The 15,953-nt window shown below is 39.4% G+C and overlaps 3 protein-coding genes across 11 annotated transcripts in view; 1 reads left to right on the top strand and 2 right to left on the bottom strand.

The window, feature by feature from the left end:
* Positions 1 to 422: 422 nt before the first annotated feature.
* On the bottom strand, positions 423 to 1,640 carry AIMP3 (aaRS-interacting multifunctional protein 3). The gene is made up of 4 exons (XM_011304202.1): positions 1,426 to 1,640; positions 1,068 to 1,274; positions 796 to 891; positions 423 to 678 (listed from the first exon to the last, which is right to left on the bottom strand). The coding sequence occupies exons 1-4, from the start codon at positions 1,510 to 1,512 to the stop codon at positions 547 to 549; spliced, it is 522 nt and encodes a 173-aa protein (XP_011302504.1). The 5' UTR covers positions 1,513 to 1,640; the 3' UTR covers positions 423 to 546.
* Positions 1,641 to 1,814: 174 nt separating this feature from the next.
* Positions 1,815 to 4,292, bottom strand: ras (Inosine-5'-monophosphate dehydrogenase ras). The gene is made up of 2 exons (XM_011304201.1): positions 3,769 to 4,292; positions 1,815 to 3,641 (listed from the first exon to the last, which is right to left on the bottom strand). The coding sequence occupies exons 1-2, from the start codon at positions 4,093 to 4,095 to the stop codon at positions 2,397 to 2,399; spliced, it is 1,572 nt and encodes a 523-aa protein (XP_011302503.1). The 5' UTR covers positions 4,096 to 4,292; the 3' UTR covers positions 1,815 to 2,396.
* Positions 4,293 to 7,660: 3,368 nt separating this feature from the next.
* The window catches only part of sif (still life), a 28,182-nt gene continuing 19,889 nt past the window's right edge, over positions 7,661 to 15,953 (top strand). For 5 of the 9 annotated variants that reach the window (XM_011304195.1, XM_011304198.1, XM_011304197.1 and 2 more), the window contains exons 1-8: positions 7,661 to 7,916; positions 10,799 to 11,394; positions 12,219 to 12,403; positions 12,872 to 12,990; positions 13,067 to 13,277; positions 14,369 to 14,622; positions 14,694 to 15,246; positions 15,502 to 15,930. In XM_011304195.1, coding sequence (XP_011302497.1) covers positions 11,234 to 11,394; positions 12,219 to 12,403; positions 12,872 to 12,990; positions 13,067 to 13,277; positions 14,369 to 14,622; positions 14,694 to 15,246; positions 15,502 to 15,930 — 1,912 coding nt within the window. In that variant the 5' untranslated portion in view covers positions 7,661 to 7,916; positions 10,799 to 11,233. Of the gene's footprint in view, positions 7,917 to 8,150; positions 8,188 to 10,798; positions 11,395 to 12,218; positions 12,404 to 12,871; positions 12,991 to 13,066; positions 13,278 to 14,368; positions 14,623 to 14,693; positions 15,247 to 15,501; positions 15,931 to 15,953 lie in introns of those variants that run through there. The other 4 variants (XM_011304193.1, XM_011304199.1, XM_011304196.1 and 1 more) reach the window with 4 other exon arrangements.

Raw genomic sequence — 15,953 nt, 5'->3', positions numbered from 1 at the left:
TAAAATTTCATTAGTAGTATATATATTGAAAAAGTTTCGTTTAAAAAATGTTAAATTGTTCAATTTCACTGCATATCTCCTCGATTATCAAATATTCAGTTTTTAAACAATATTTCTATTGATTTGCCATTTAATAACAAAAAAAAAATTGGAATTATTTTGAAAAAAAAAATGAATGATGCTGGTATCGAACCCAAGCGGTCCGCGTGCCAGTCAAGCGCCTTGCCGACTAAGCAAATGCACTTTTATTAAAATTACTAATTTCATTAGTAGTATATCTTCAATACATTGAATAATTTTTTCCATTTGAAATTTCACTAGATGTGGCTTTCCCCTTCCGCTCCTTCTACAGTCGTCTAAATTTCAGTTAAACAAATAAAAAACAAAAAACATTCATACCACAGGAAATAAAATTCACCCCGTCGACTTGAAGGCTTTATTAAAAACATATTATCAAGACAATGTCAATCGGACACTAAAAATCGTCATGTCAGCATTTCCACGCAAAAGTTATATAAAAGGGTGTCGATAAATTAAGTATTTCATTCAGATATATAAATGCATTAGATCAAAATCAATGATTTTTAATTTATGTCTTAATTTGGCTTCCTGTTGGATATTATCAAACCACCTTGAGACGTGTACATACTCAGCCTGCTCTTGATACGTGAGTCCATTCTGTAATAAAAAAACATAACGTAATTAAGACTTTGGCAGATTAAATCGATCCAAGTTCACTACTGCGGATTCATCCAATGGATTCTTTATTATGTTGGACATTGTGTGGAATATTACCATAATAGAATGTAGAGCATAATATAATGCCACGTCTGCTATCGTTTTATGTGTTCCAGTGATGTATGTATTGTCCCTCAGGGCAATATTCAATTCCTAAAACACAAAGATTTAATTAAATAAAATTGATAGTAATACTCGATTTTTTTCCACATTTCGCCAAAAGTTTATTCCATTGACATTTCACGTTAAACTTGATTTTGAAGTCTTTGTAATTAGAATCAATTGATTATCATTAATGAATTAACAATTAGTGATAGAATCAGTCTTACCTTGAGCACTCTTCTAGCATTCGCTGGAACGTCAGCATAATTTACACAAATGACTGCATACTCTAACCACTGTCGCACTAATGTTTGTGTAATTCTATCCTTTCCAAGGTGAAGCTCTTGTTCCTTTGAGAGATTTGCATATGCTTGAATAATGGAGCTGAATCCCTCGATTGTAATATTCTTTACTACATTGTCAGCAGCAATTGTCTGCAACAAAGACCATTTGTTTAATTAATTATCAATTATATTGACATATTTATACCATATTGCGAGTTTAATGAAATTAATTATTATTAGAAGAACTATATTTATCGTATATTTATTTGATTAAATAACCTAAAAGTGATTTTATACGTACGTTACTCTGTGTTACTTGCAGTTTACCGGAAGGAATATTTAAATATTGAGAGATCCGTTGGACACATTCAATTCCGCACAGCACCATTTTGTTGTAATGCAGAGGGATGACAGTTTGCAGGGTAATTTGTTTATAAAATTTGTGTGTGTGAGGACCCAGTGCCTTGGATAATAATAAACACCGGTCAATTTTGGAGCGATGGCAGCACAGTATTCCAGTTCTTGAACTTTCTTCATTTTTTGTAAAAATTTTTTGTTGAATTAAAGACAAATATCTTTGGTAGAAGGTAGAAGAAACCACAAGCGAATTTTTATGAATGGATTATAGTTCTGTGTTTTGCAGTAGAAAATTAATATGAGGGATGAAAAATAATTATTGTACACAGACGGTTGAACAGATGACGTACAAGACTAATTTATTTGTGGCCATTCATGTCTGATATAATGTTTCAATTTAAAATATATTAGCTAAACATTTATAAACTCAGATTTTTCATGAGATAAGATGAGTAATACAAGTTCCTTAGTAGAACAATCACTATCAATGCTTACAAGAATTCCTCAGAATTATTCCAACAAAATCATAACCATGATATAAAAAATTAAATTTCACAGTAGCACTCCAAAACTGACATCATAAATTCATTAAAAAATATCGACAAATGTTTTTTTTTGGACGACAATTGTATTGATTCGTGTAAAAGATTTTCAAAAATATAAGAGACTTTCACAAACTCATGATCCCCCCAATTCGCTAATTTCCCGAAAAAAAATTACTGCATTTTTGAATGTATTATGCAGAGAAAGATGAAAGCGATAGTCTATTTGAAAAATAAAGACATTCTATTGAATTAAATTACCAAGTGTACCAAGTAGTGGTGACAATTTGGCAAAAAATGCAGGTACGATTGGAATTGGAATAAGAAAAATTATAGTACAGGGTGAAAAGATGGTAAGAGATGATTATAATATTCAGTAGAGTCTCTTCTCGTAGGAAAAAAGACTATGAACATTGCCTTCTTGCTGGGCGGAATGAGATCGTCTCTCAAATCTAAGTTCCCCACTGTAAGTCAACGACTTAAGAGATGACACAGACCTAGCTCCAATATCTTGGCATCCATGCTTGATGCCACATTGTAAATACGGTAAAAACTTGAGTACGCTTCCCTTGTCGACAATTGATCCGCTGACACCCTGTGCAACTTTCATTTTATCCATTTCATTATGAAAATATCGATCCATAGCTGATCCCTTGGCATCCTTCCTGTCCATAGCCTCGAGTGATCCCATGCCCCTGTATTTTTTCAAACGAACCCCATCACTGAAGAAATATTCGCCAGGTGCTTCAGAAGTACCAGCAAGTAATGATCCCATCATAACCGTGCTTGCCCCAAGGCTGAGAGCCTTGATAATATGCCCAATTGATTGAATTCCACCATCAGCTATTATTGGAATTCCAAATTTTCTGGCGTACTCTGCAACTTTATAAACAGCTGTTGCCTGTGGTCTACCAACAGCCATGACCTCCTGGGTGATACAAATCGAGCCTGAGCCCATTCCCACCCTCAACCCATCCGCTCCAGCATCAATCAAGTTTTTCGCTTGCATCGTTGTAACAACGTTACCGGCGATCACCTGCAGCTCCGGAAATTCTGCCTTGATGAATTTAATCATCTCCACTTGATAAATCGAATTTCCCTGAGATGAATCAAGGATAACAACATCAACACCTGCTGATGCTAGTAGTTTTAATCTCTCTCTGTCTGCCATTCTCGTGCCAATTGCAGCACCCACCAATAACTGTTTGTTCTCATCTTTACTGGCACTCGGATAGCTCCTGTTCTTCTTCAAATCAGTCCTCGCCATGAGCGACACTAGTTCCCCTTTGTCGTTTACAATGGGAAGTTTTCCTTTTTTCGATTTTTCGAGGATGGAATTCGCCTCCTGAAGGGTGACACGTGATTTCGCTGTCACCAAATTCTCCAATTGGGTCATTATTGTGCTGAGCTTGAGGTTCGCCTGGTTAGGAGTATCCTCGAGGAAGTCAATGTCTCTGGAGGTCACTATTCCCACTAGTTTGCCACCAATTTTTCCATTTTCCGTTATGGGAACTCCACAGAAACCGTGTTCAGCTTTTACGTTGATGACATCACGCACTGTGTGGTTTGGAGAGAGGACCACTGGATCTCTAATGAAACCGTGTTTGTATTTTTTCACCTGGCATCAATAAATAAAAAATTAAATAATTATACATGGCCCCCGATTTTTCAATCCACTCCACAGATTTATGGCTGTAGATTGACTATTTAAATTTCTGTGATGATATCGTCATTAATGAATTTACCTTGTGGACTTCGGAGGCCTGATACTCTGGGGTACAATTGTGATGAATTATTCCGATGCCACCAGATAATGCCATGGCAATAGCCATGTCAGACTCCGTAACAGTATCCATGGGGGATGAGACTAGAGGTGCCTTGAGGGTGATTTTTCTCGTCAATGGTGACACCAGGTCGACTTCCTCAGCCGTGAAATCTATGTATCCAGGTAATATGATGAAGTCATTGTACGTGAGACCCTCACCAGCGTTGAACATTTGTCCTGCTGATAGGCCATCCTCTGGCATTGGTACATCAGATGATTTTAAATCGCCTAGGACGTAGTCTGCCATTTTACGTGTATGTTATTCGAATCAATCGAATGCCACTTGAATCTTTTATTTAATTTTAATTTAGGCTTAATTTAGTTAGAGCGTCAACACGTGGTTTCAGTCAATGGAGCTCCGGGTGCGCACACTCGAAGCAGTCACAAAAATGACCGAATTCAATCTGCGCCAGGTCACTACATACTCCAGCTATGTACCAACTTATCAGACTGCCAACACTATTGGGTATTTTAGTGTCTCTGATAGTGGCGCCGGTTTTCACTCCGTCGAACTATTATTGAATTACGCGGGGTGTGCAAATTACCGGTCTTATCAGGAACTCACTAAAAAAATTACTCAAATATATATTGATTATTGAATTGAGTTATATAACTTTATAAATATACAAAGATGAATATTTACTGTTGGTATATATAGATTGTTTTATAATTAGTTAATTAACTTGGCTAAAGTCATTATTTTTCGTGGTGCTGATTTTTTTTTATTTCAGAAAAACAATTGTACGTTTAAATTTGGGATTTGCATCGATCTTTTTGTGGAGATTGTGGGGAATTCAATTTGAGATTGGATCGGTGTTTGGGAGATATTGGGGGAAAAATAACTAACAAAAATAATTAAGTTCTTTGATAATGTGGAGTGAGCTGAGACAATGGAGTGACAACTCCTTCAAGACCAGACGGTTCACCCAAAATTGCATCGGATTTCCCGCTGACACAATATAATAGCCTGAGTTTCGGTGAACAATGGAAGAGACAAGGGTCATCAGGTAACGTACATGAAATTCTGAATAGCCAGAATTATAATGGAGGTTTATACGCTATTTAATTTCTATATAAACTTTCCAAAAGTTACAAAGTTGAAAACTGTGTAATTCTCCATGTCAATCAATCATACTGTCGTCAAATTGAATTTTCATATCGCTCAGATTAAAAATTCAACAGCACAACTCTCATTCGACGAGTCGTTAGCGTGTCGCAAACAATTACCGCCTTTTAATTACCCGTATTGCCTCAAGTGTCTGTCATAATGTCAATGCCAGAATTTATGTTGCAAATTATAGTATAATTATGGGAAAATTCTCCGGGAAATTTCCAGGATTTTATTGGAGGATGGTGTAATCAATTCCCGAGCAATATTGGTACCCCGGAATTTGAGATGTCTATCATCATTCTCGAAACGCCATTTCCTTTTTTAATTTATTATTATTCTGTTTTTTGTCAATCCTGATTACACCGGCACGAGATGTCACTACTTGTTAATTAACAAAAACAGTCTACTGAACATCTGGGGGTAAAAGTCTCTAGTGACAATGGGTAAAGCAATAAATAAATGTACTTCAACAAAATAATAAGTCACTATAATAAAAACTAACATTTGTACTCGTCAAAAGGTAATGAAAGTGGTTGTGCAACGGTTTCAATTTACCCAGTAAATACAAGCTCCAAGGTTCTGCTGGGTGTTGACAGTTAATCCACAAATAGTTCAATAATTATCATTACGTTCCGTGCGCAGTATTTTGGGCCAATGGGTCTGTCCACTTGCAACCCTTACGTGTCAATTCGTTCGATTATTAAAGGGGTAAAAAACAATTAGCATTTCAAAAAGAAAGTACTTCAAACTTGAGAAAATAAATCTCCCCTTTCACCCCTTTCACCCCCTTCACCTCCTTCACTCTCTTCACTCCCTTTACTCCCTTCACTCCCTTTACTCCCTTCACCCCCACCCCCGATATCCCATTAAAATCCATCTCATGTGTAAACGTTGCAATACTAGTTGATGCAATTAAACCTCCTCTCACCATTTTCGCAAAAATTTATTAACCCATAAATTACCTTAAACCCCCATTTCGCCATTTCATACTTTGCAAAAGCCCGACGGTTAGATTACCGAGTAAAAAATCAATTACATTTTTACACCCCATATAAATCCAGTCTGCACGGTCTCCCCTGTACATTACGTGTAATAGTGAAGTGGCAGTGCACTTGCCCTCATTGCAACTTGAGCCCCATGAGGGAGCCCTTTTCCCTTCCGTTGACAAGCCCCTCCGAGTACTCCCCCTCTCCGGTCGATCCTCCGATATATCCGATTCGGTAGTCCAGGTATTGCCTATCCAGAGGGTTAAGAGAAAATCAACATGGGGTGGGAAAAAAAATATACAAAGGGGTGAAATGACGATGACCTCCGGTGTGGAGAACAGTAGTCGGGAGGGGCATTGGGCCGACGCCTTGATGCTCTATATAGAGATGTGGAGATGTAGAGGTCTATGCAGTCACGCAGGCGGGGAACACCAAGATTCAGAGGTATAAGGGGTGCCGCGCCTGGATACGGTTCTCGTCCTTGTCAACCCTTCATTATTCCTTCGCTTCCTTCACTTCCTTCACTTCCTCCACATCCTCCACATCCTCCATCTCCTCCATCTCCTCCGCCTTCTTCACCTCCTCCGCCTCCTTCACCTCCTCCACCTTTTTCACCTCTTTCAACTCCTTCACCTCCTCCACCTCCTCCACCTCCTCCACCTCCTGCATCTTTTCCACCCCCTTCATCCCCCATTTATCATTGAATTTTATGCAACTCCTTCGGTTGTTCACACAAAACTCAAAAGAAAAGGACGACAAAGAAGAAATGAAGAATAAACGAAGAAGAGAATATGAAAGAATAAAAAATGCAAAGAGATATAGGAAATAGAAGAGATGATACCGGGGCAGTGAGTGAAGGATTCATCCCTTTCTTTCGTTCCTCCCTGGTGGTCTCGGATCTTTCAGTCACCCTGTAGAAATTCTTGTTCATCCTCTCCCTTGGCTACCCCCTGCTATCCCTCTGGCATCCCACGGATTGTAAAGCACTAATGCGCAAGTCGCGGATCGATCGTCTATCGTCATGGCAACGCCTCCGCCTCTTCATCGCTGGTGTACAGTACTTGCAGTCCTAGGGTAAATCTCCTCTTGCTCTTCTCCACCCACCTCTATCAAACCACCACTCCTTCCTATTTATCTCTCTCACCCTCGCACCATCATTTTTTTTTTTTCAACATCTCTCTCCCTCACCTCTCAACGGTTAAGTCCGGTAGGGACGAAAATTCGTCCACCGAAAAAGCCCCAAGCCTGCGTTCAAGAGAACCACACTTACCATCGCTCTGGACCATCAACGTCGTGCCGTATTACCCCCCCAAAGTTTTATAACCTTTCACCAATTTTTCATTGAACTTGCCTGAATTTTCATACGATTCGGTACCACAATTCGTAATTTAAATTAAATTTGAAGTAGTCCAATGATTGCCAAAATCAAGTGCTCTTCGTATCGCTGAAGTGAAAATCTTCAGCTTATTCTGAAGTGAATATTCACTTGAACCTATGGAGGGGTATCCGCGGGGGTGAGATCAATTAAAAAGCGAAAAAAAAAATCAAATAGTTAAATAAAAACAGTGGTGGGATCAAGTTGTAATAAAACAGTGGTGGGCGACTGAGGGAGGAAGGAATGGGACAGGAGGGTGGAACAAGTAAATAAATAAGAAGGAATAAAGGTGGAGTACGAGAAAAGGCGGCGCACTGGACGGGCGTGATCGCAGCTCGGTGAATATTGACATTTTCGGGCTAGGGCCGCTGACAGAGTCCAGGGCCTTCCCTGATCCTCCTGGTGCAGTATCCATGGCTACGCTCTGGATAAAATCGCGCCAAACCGGCGCGCGATCCTGTGGAATAATCACCGAGTGACTAATTCAATTGATTCCCATTCAACGCGACAATTTTTTAGGGAGAACCCACGGCTTCAGCGTTTATTTATTATTTTTTTTGTTTGGGGGGATTGGAGACAGTGACATCGAGAGATCGGTGAGTGAATGATACCAGGGTACAGTGATAAGTTGTGATTTTTGTGCGATCCATCTGGATTGAAAATTCATTTTCCTCCCAACTTTCTACATTTCGCTCCACCCAATCTTTCCTCATCCCTTCTCTACCATCCCCAATCCCTCTCCCCCTCATTCTATATCTCGGCTTTTCTACGGTGCCCCTATATCTATGTTATTGTGCATCATCCCTGATATGGCGGTGTGTCGCGGGTGAGGTCTCTCTCGACGCCCTTCCGAGGATGTCGTCGACCGTAAGTCGTTAAACTTCTCGGTTTTATCAATCTAAATTCACATCTCTACTCAATAATATCAATTTAATCATAAATCATTCAGCAATTGTTAATTCAGTGATAATTCATAAGGCGCAGTACGACAGTGGAAAATATTTTTCATGGGAAAACTGTGTCTCCATTTCTTGTCGTGTATCTTTTGTGAGACTCTAGAAGAGGTCGCGAGACATTGACATCGTGTCCGATACCGGGACCAGCAATGAAAATTCATTTATCGATGAGGCTTCTTGTCAAGTGGTCGCCCTGTCAAGATTGAGATTTTCCCGAGGTTTTTTTGTGTTGCTCCAATTGGTTGACTGATTTCCCTGTCATTATTCTCCATGCCGGTGATTTGGTGATGTGATTTTACGGGAGTTCGTTGGATTGTTTTGATCTGGGGGAAAATTCAGGAATATTTCGGTCTGTGGGGAATGGAAGGGCTTGAGTGCATTATCAATTGAGTCAATGATTCATTGATATGATCCTGGAAGTATGTGCATTGATGCTGTGGGGGAGGTGTCACAGGTAACAACGAATTATCGCGTATGAAAAGTGGGGAATGAGAGTTTGACGGGGTGAAGCTGCGATATGTGGGGATTAATAGGGATAGGGTGGTGTGAAATATTCATGGAGACTAGGGCGACAGGTGAACGCATCTGGGAGATCGATATGTATAGAATTCCAAAATTCCGTTTTGCGTTACGATTTTATCGAAGGATAATTCAAAATTGTATCCTCCAGGATTTTTCAGGGGTTTAATATATTTTTTTCAATTTTCCCCATTTGTTTTTCACTCAGCCATACACCGGGGAGCATCAACTCGAGGGTTAAACCCTCCATATGTGAGGGGGAGGGGAGAAAATAGGGCAATTTTTGTGTCTTGACTGCAACTTCGACCTGAATTCCGACCAAATGATTTTTTTTTTTCGTCAGTGTGTGTGGAGAGCTGTTTCGGGCTCATGCCCTCTACCGTGGAGAGGGTTTGCAGCCTCGCCCCACACCACCTGGGTGGAAAAAGGGGGTGCAACACCACCGCACAAGTAGACATACATAAACCTCGTATGTGCATGAGAGAGGTGCCCCACCCCACTTGCACTCCCTCAACCGCATTTGTATAGATTGTGTATAACGTGGGTGTGCGAGAATCCAAACGATATCCCCGGATATTCGAGACTGTTTGGATTTTTTTTTTTTTGGTGCCAATACGACGTGACTTCGGTATTATAGGAGATGATCGTTACGATGGAATTCCGGGGTGACATTCTGGTATTTAACACGCAATAATTCCCGATGGATATTTACTGAGAATTATCTTCACCTGGAAGATTTTTAATAAATACTTTACACCCGGAAATTCAATGGTCAGACATCTCCAGTAATTTTAATTGTAATTGTAATCATGGAAATACACTTTGAGATCAGTTAAATATATTATTTTTTGGAGAGATATGTGAGGAGATAATTAAATGGAAATCTCGAAATGCATAAAGATCAGTTGTGTTTGTTTATATTTGGAAAGTGAATGGTTAATTCATGGAACTCTTTGACAGTCAGATGAGGATGGAATAAAGTGAACTTTATTTGAGATTTTGCATGAACCTCGATAATAAATTTCGGGAAAAATGGAGAATCGATGTGGCTTGTGGTTCTCCTCAATTACATAATTTATAATTATTTTTTGATTAAAACGTCACGATGGGGCTGAGGTATAATCGCCATGTCAACTTGTAAGGATTCAGATCTGTCACTCGAGATGCAATTTCATTCGATAGCACCGAGGGGGCTTCGAGAATGAAATTCTCAGTTGAAATTCTCAATGTAAATATCCGCAATTGTCCGTCATCAGATGATTCGTCGTCCCGTCCACCGCAGCCCTTAATTCACCTCAATTTTTTTTCCCTTTAATTTTCTCATTTACCTTTTTCACATTTCCCACTCCCTCAATCTCAAGTGCAACCGAATTTTCCAAGATTTATTGGAATAGTTTGTGTTACGAGTTTGAACTATCGAGGGATTTTCCACTGGTATTTCTGACGTGAAAATCTCACGGAGTAGAGAGGGAGTAGTACGTCAAAATATAGGTCAGACAATTTTTTTAAATTCGAGGAATGGCTTTACGTGGGAAGTGGAATTTTTCATGCTAAGTTCACCGAGAGGGGCTGTTCCTGGGCGTTACTACTACGGCTCTCCATTGACCGTAGCCTCTGGCAATTTAAAAAAAAAATAATAATAATAACACACAGTACACTCGACTGTACACTCGACTCACTCCTTCGCATGAGTCCTCTGAAAGAATTTCCATTCTCACAGCCTCAATCAATCATCCTCCCCCCGCCAATGGGGTAATTTAATTCGCCAATAATATCGAAGGTGAACCAATCTCGATGAGAGTTCATTAAATCCCGACAGACGTCATTAAATATCATTAAATATCATTAAATATCATTAAACATCATTAAAATATACTTATAATATACCCCCCAATGATAAATCAAATCGATTCAAGGGATGACTACGCGATTGATTAATGACCCATCATTTATGAACTTTTGTCGTCATTTGACCTGATTCCCCGAAAATTCTGTGTCCACAGTGATGATACCATGGAGGAGCTGATAACGACCAGTCGCTAGCAATGATGTGACAATAATGGATACCTCCCCTCTACATTCTACGATTGGAGAACAATAATTGATATCTCCACTGTGCTATTCCAGTGCTTCCTTGAGGAAAGAAGAAGAAAATCCAAATGATAAGACTACCTAATAATTCAAGTAAACTTGTTAAGCCAGTGCCAAAGTAGAAAAGCCAAGTTAAACAGACCAAACAAATAACTGGGCCAAATAACTGTGTCAAAGAGAAGAGAGAGAGATAAAAGCATAAAGAAATAGATTTGGAGAGAAGGAGATAAATCAGAGATTAAACTAGACTGATGTGGATGACGAGGGGTGTCAGCGTTGAGGAGTCAATAGCACATTGAGTTGTTGAAGAAGTAATAATTTAAGTAAGGAGTCAGGGGAATTAAAAAATGGGCAATAAGCTGTCGGCGTGCAGTTGTGCACCATTATCGAAACGGGGCTATCGGGACGAGGATTCACCATGGCAGACTGGAGGAAGGGGTGGAATGGGCGGTGGTAGTCACAGGAGTGACTCAGGCCCTTTGCTCAGGTGCGGAATAGAGAAGAAGAGGTGCGCAAAACCATTGCCATCCATTCATTATATCACACTCTCTAGATTTGTACTCTGTCCCCTTGTCCACCCCTGATTTTATTGCTAAACCAACAGAATAATATCAAACCGATTAACTGATGACATCTCTCTACCCCATCCCCTGTATCTGTATATCTCTGTTTTTTTTTTTTTCATTTTTTGTCTCCTTGTATTTTCAATCTACTTTCATGTGCTCTCTATGACTTTGTTGTACGCCAATTGAGATAAAGTATACGTATGTATCCAACTATGGATTTCCATGTACTGTACACATTTTTTTTTACTCTGAAACCATTGAGTTGACCGAGCTTTACACTGGATGCTGAAAGATTTTTCGAGTAATCCTTTGATACTGAGATAGTCTATTTTTTTTGGGAGAAAAGAGAAAAGGAGGGACTGATGTAAAAAAAAATAACACTCACCGCCATTTGATCTCATGCACATGTATATTTTTTTTTTGTGATTGTTTGTGGTTTTGCTTGTTGTATTGTTTTACGCATGTGTTTATTCATTCGAAAAAAAAAACGCCTTTAAATAGAGAGAGCGAGAGGAAAGGGAGGCGAGAAGAATTCCGAGTGCATATGCTTTCACTTATTTTCTCTTGATTTTCTTCGCAGACTTGCTCACCCGAATTCTGGCCGAGTAGTTGGTAGCGTTGGTTATATATAGAATCGAATAAATTCTGGTTCTTTTAGTACCATCACTCTCCATTTCTCATTGCACATTCACGCACTGTAATCATTTAATCAATTCAGTCCAATTGTTGTTGATACCAATGATGACATAATAATGAGTATTTTTAGACTATGGGCTGAAGTATTTCATGTGAGTGCCAGTGGTACTGGTACTGTCAAGTGGCAACAAGTATCCGAGGATCTCGTCCCTGTCAACATTCGTTGTCTCCAGGATTCACCTGAACTGGTCTTCCATATCAGCGCCTACAATAGTCAGGTTGATAAAATTCTGGATGTACGACTGGTCCAACCAGGTAAATAAATTTCATTTCAATCAAGAACTATTATGTACACCTGAAAGGATGATTTATTTGCACCAAGCTGTGGGAGAATGAAAAAAATTGTTGACTGAATAGAGCGTAATGAAGCATTCAGAAATACGGGGTATCAGTTTTTTTTTTCTCCTGCTTGTTTCGAAGAAATGCATTGTTCAGTGTGAATGTGGGATAGTATTTCACTTGTGATGGGATACATCGTTAGTTTGGAACGCAATTTTTAATTACCGAGGTGAAAATTTGAAAATACAGGCTGATGGATGAATCCAATGAATAATGTATCCAGCTTTCATATATGCGAATATACGGGGGATTTTTATTTATTTTGTTCATGCGAATTGCGTAAATTTCTCGTTAATCACACGCACTCCAATTTAGGTAATCCTTTTATTGCATGAAAATTAGATTGTTACACGGATTTGATGGGATATTGCTCTTTAATTAAAGGTACTAGAATTGGTCAGGCATCGGAGTGCTTTATCTACTGGAAGGACACGGTGACCCATGACACGTGGGGTCTCAATTTTACATCACCCATTGATGCTAAACAGTTCAAAGACTGCTGTGTAAGTGGTGTATGTTCATTGACATTCAATAAAGGCTCAACGATTGGCATTTTATCTTTGGCATTTTGTTCACCAGTCACAATCAACCAAGACACCAAGAAAAGCAACCTCATCTTACTCCCTCAAGCTACCGAGCGAACCACCCAATAAGCAAAAGGTCAAGCCACGTATAAAACCACTTTCAACACCAGCATCACCGAGTAGATCCAAAGCACCACAGTGCACTTGTATGCCACCGGACCAATTTGTCAGGCTTCGGTCTCGAGATGCGAGATTTATGTCCCAGGGTACGATTTTTACATATTTATTCGTATCATATCATTGATTCAGTGTGAAAACCATACAAGCTATTCTTCCTGGAATTTTCGTTGACGAGTGAAAAAATTGGAGTGACGTGAAAAATTCTTTGAAACTGACGATTTTTTAAATAAAACTGTATATTTCATTTGTGAGAAGTATAAAAAAATTGATGAGTGAAGAATTATTTTTAAAATCAGATTTAATTAGGATTGATTGAATTTTCGGTTTTGTGATCAATTGATCGGGCTTTACACTGATGTTATTATAAAAATATTAGAGAATAATTTTATTCATCGAGTTTTTTTAGTGCGAACTCGAGTTTAAATGTGTGAAATGTGAATCCAAGCAAAACCACTTTGATTTAAAAAAAATGGTGTTAGAGGAATAATCTACATTCGGGTGTCAAATAAAATCCGGAGCTCTATTTTTCCTCCAGCAGTCATAATTTCTATCGTGCCATTTTCGTGATCACGTTCAATGTACCAGCTCACTTTGCCATTACTCTCTCTGAAAAATATCCACGTCCGGACGAAGATGGGGGATTTGCAGAATCCAGGAGTCATTTCCGAGTTTTGATATGAATTCCTGGTATTTCTCCGAGTGTTTTTTTGTCTAGTAAAAATCTCGTGGGATTTTTATCATCGTGAGATGATTTTCTCCCAGATTTCGGGCAATCACAGAGTCCAATGCATTCTTTTGTACGTGGGAAATGTTCAATTCATGTGACTATTTCCATTTTTGAATTATGAGGCTTTCATTGAAATACAATAAATACGTTCCATCAAGCGTTGACTACTACTACTTTCATGACTCGATCATTCAAATTTCATTCTATCGCATTTTCCAAAGGAAAACTCAAAAAAAATATAATAAAATACTGTAAACAATGAATTAATCAACAAACTTCTGCGAATTATGATGAGTTAAAATACGAGTTAAAATGGGTGAAAGCTCGTCGTCCCTAGCGAAAAAAAAAATGAAGTGAACCACCGATCGCACCCCATGACTCTCATTTTCATTGAATAATTTTTTGGGTCGTGTATTTATTGACAATAAATTAATGCCAAACAATACGCAGGCGCATCAACACTACCCAGAACCATGAACCGCACCTCAGAAATGGAGATGACGCCAGGACGTGACAAGATAGCACCAGCAACATCGAGTGCATCGCTTTACGATAATGTCAATAATACCGGCGATACACCGGGCAAAACATCGAAATCTGGTGACTCATGTAAACATACTGTCAAAGACAAGCAGAATGAAACGTGCCAAACAACACCAAAAACCGCGAACATCGGTATTGGTACAGCTACGGTGGGTTCCCAGGTACATTATTATCACCCCAAGCCAATAACCACGAGCCCAAACACTGAACTAAAAATCTAATTAATCCGCAGATTGACAGTCCCGACGACAAGGGCACCTCGATCTCTCCCCAAAAGGGAATAAAACGCCAGGACAGTGCAACCCAAAACGGTGGTGAAAGCCTAAAATCGGAGGGAACCCAAGCAGGTGGTACCCTCCACAGCAGTAAATCACACCGCAAAGAGCAACTGCATCACACTAAATCAGCGGATTATACCGAGCTAGAAATGCAAAACGGTAATATCTTCAACATTGTCAATAACAATAACAGTAGAAAATCTAAGAGTAAGAGTACAGATGACATGAGAATCGAGAATGCTCAGAACGGTGGTATAAGCCTTGATCCAAATACACTGAAACGTATGCTCAAACCAATGTCAAGTATCGATAGTCCTGCAACGTCACCTGAAATGACGAGAAAACGTCACAGCCATCATCCCTATCATTATCACCCGAATAACAATAATCAGAAGTACATACAGTCAGAGGCAGAGAATGAGAATTATGCTCATCCATACAGAAGTCCGTACAACAACAAATTTCCAGGGTCAAGGAGTGTTCACGATATGGGTCGTCACTATAATGGTATTACTACAGTATTTTCAAATGTGTTTGATCAATTATTTTGCTGGGCTAATTGCTTTACAAGTTTGATGATTCATTTGCATGAATGCATAGTGTAGTAACCCTCACTTAAATATCTCCCATCATCATTATTCACAAGTTCACTATTCATGGAATCATCAGAATCCAGAGTAGTCTCTTGATTAATTCATCATATTCATTGCACCAATTGTCTTATCATGTATTAGCACGTAGCAATCATCTGCTCTGTCTTAGGCGGCAGAGGCAGGATGTACTTAGATTTGGAACGTAATCGGTGCGCAGGTGATATTTCCCCTCCATCAGACAACGTTATCTTCGACAATCAGTGCTATGCTACAACACCAAGCTCGTCAAATGGTAATTCAGATATGGAGCAGCCAAATCACTGCAACAGTCGTCGTTACAATTCGGCCCAGTCGTATCATCATCATCATCATCAACAGCAGCAGCAGCAACACCAGCAACAGCATCAGCAACAGCAGCAGCAGCATCATCATCAGCAGCAGAATATGCAGTCGGCCTCAACACCTGGTAGTCCATCGAGTCGTTTGCTGCTCGAGTACGAGATGCATCTCAGGAATACATTGGCCAAGGGAATGGATGCTGAGAGTTACAGTCTCCACACGTTCGAGGCACTTCTCACTCAGAGCATGGAGAATTTGGGTGATTATCAATTGACACTCAGC

This window comes from Fopius arisanus, unplaced genomic scaffold (genome assembly GCF_000806365.1).
Source record: "Fopius arisanus strain USDA-PBARC FA_bdor unplaced genomic scaffold, ASM80636v1 scaffold00037, whole genome shotgun sequence".
Taxonomy (NCBI): Eukaryota; Metazoa; Arthropoda; class Insecta; order Hymenoptera; family Braconidae; genus Fopius; species Fopius arisanus.
The sequence above is the reverse complement of the archived record's forward strand: the minus strand, read 5'-3'. Positions and strand labels throughout refer to the sequence as shown.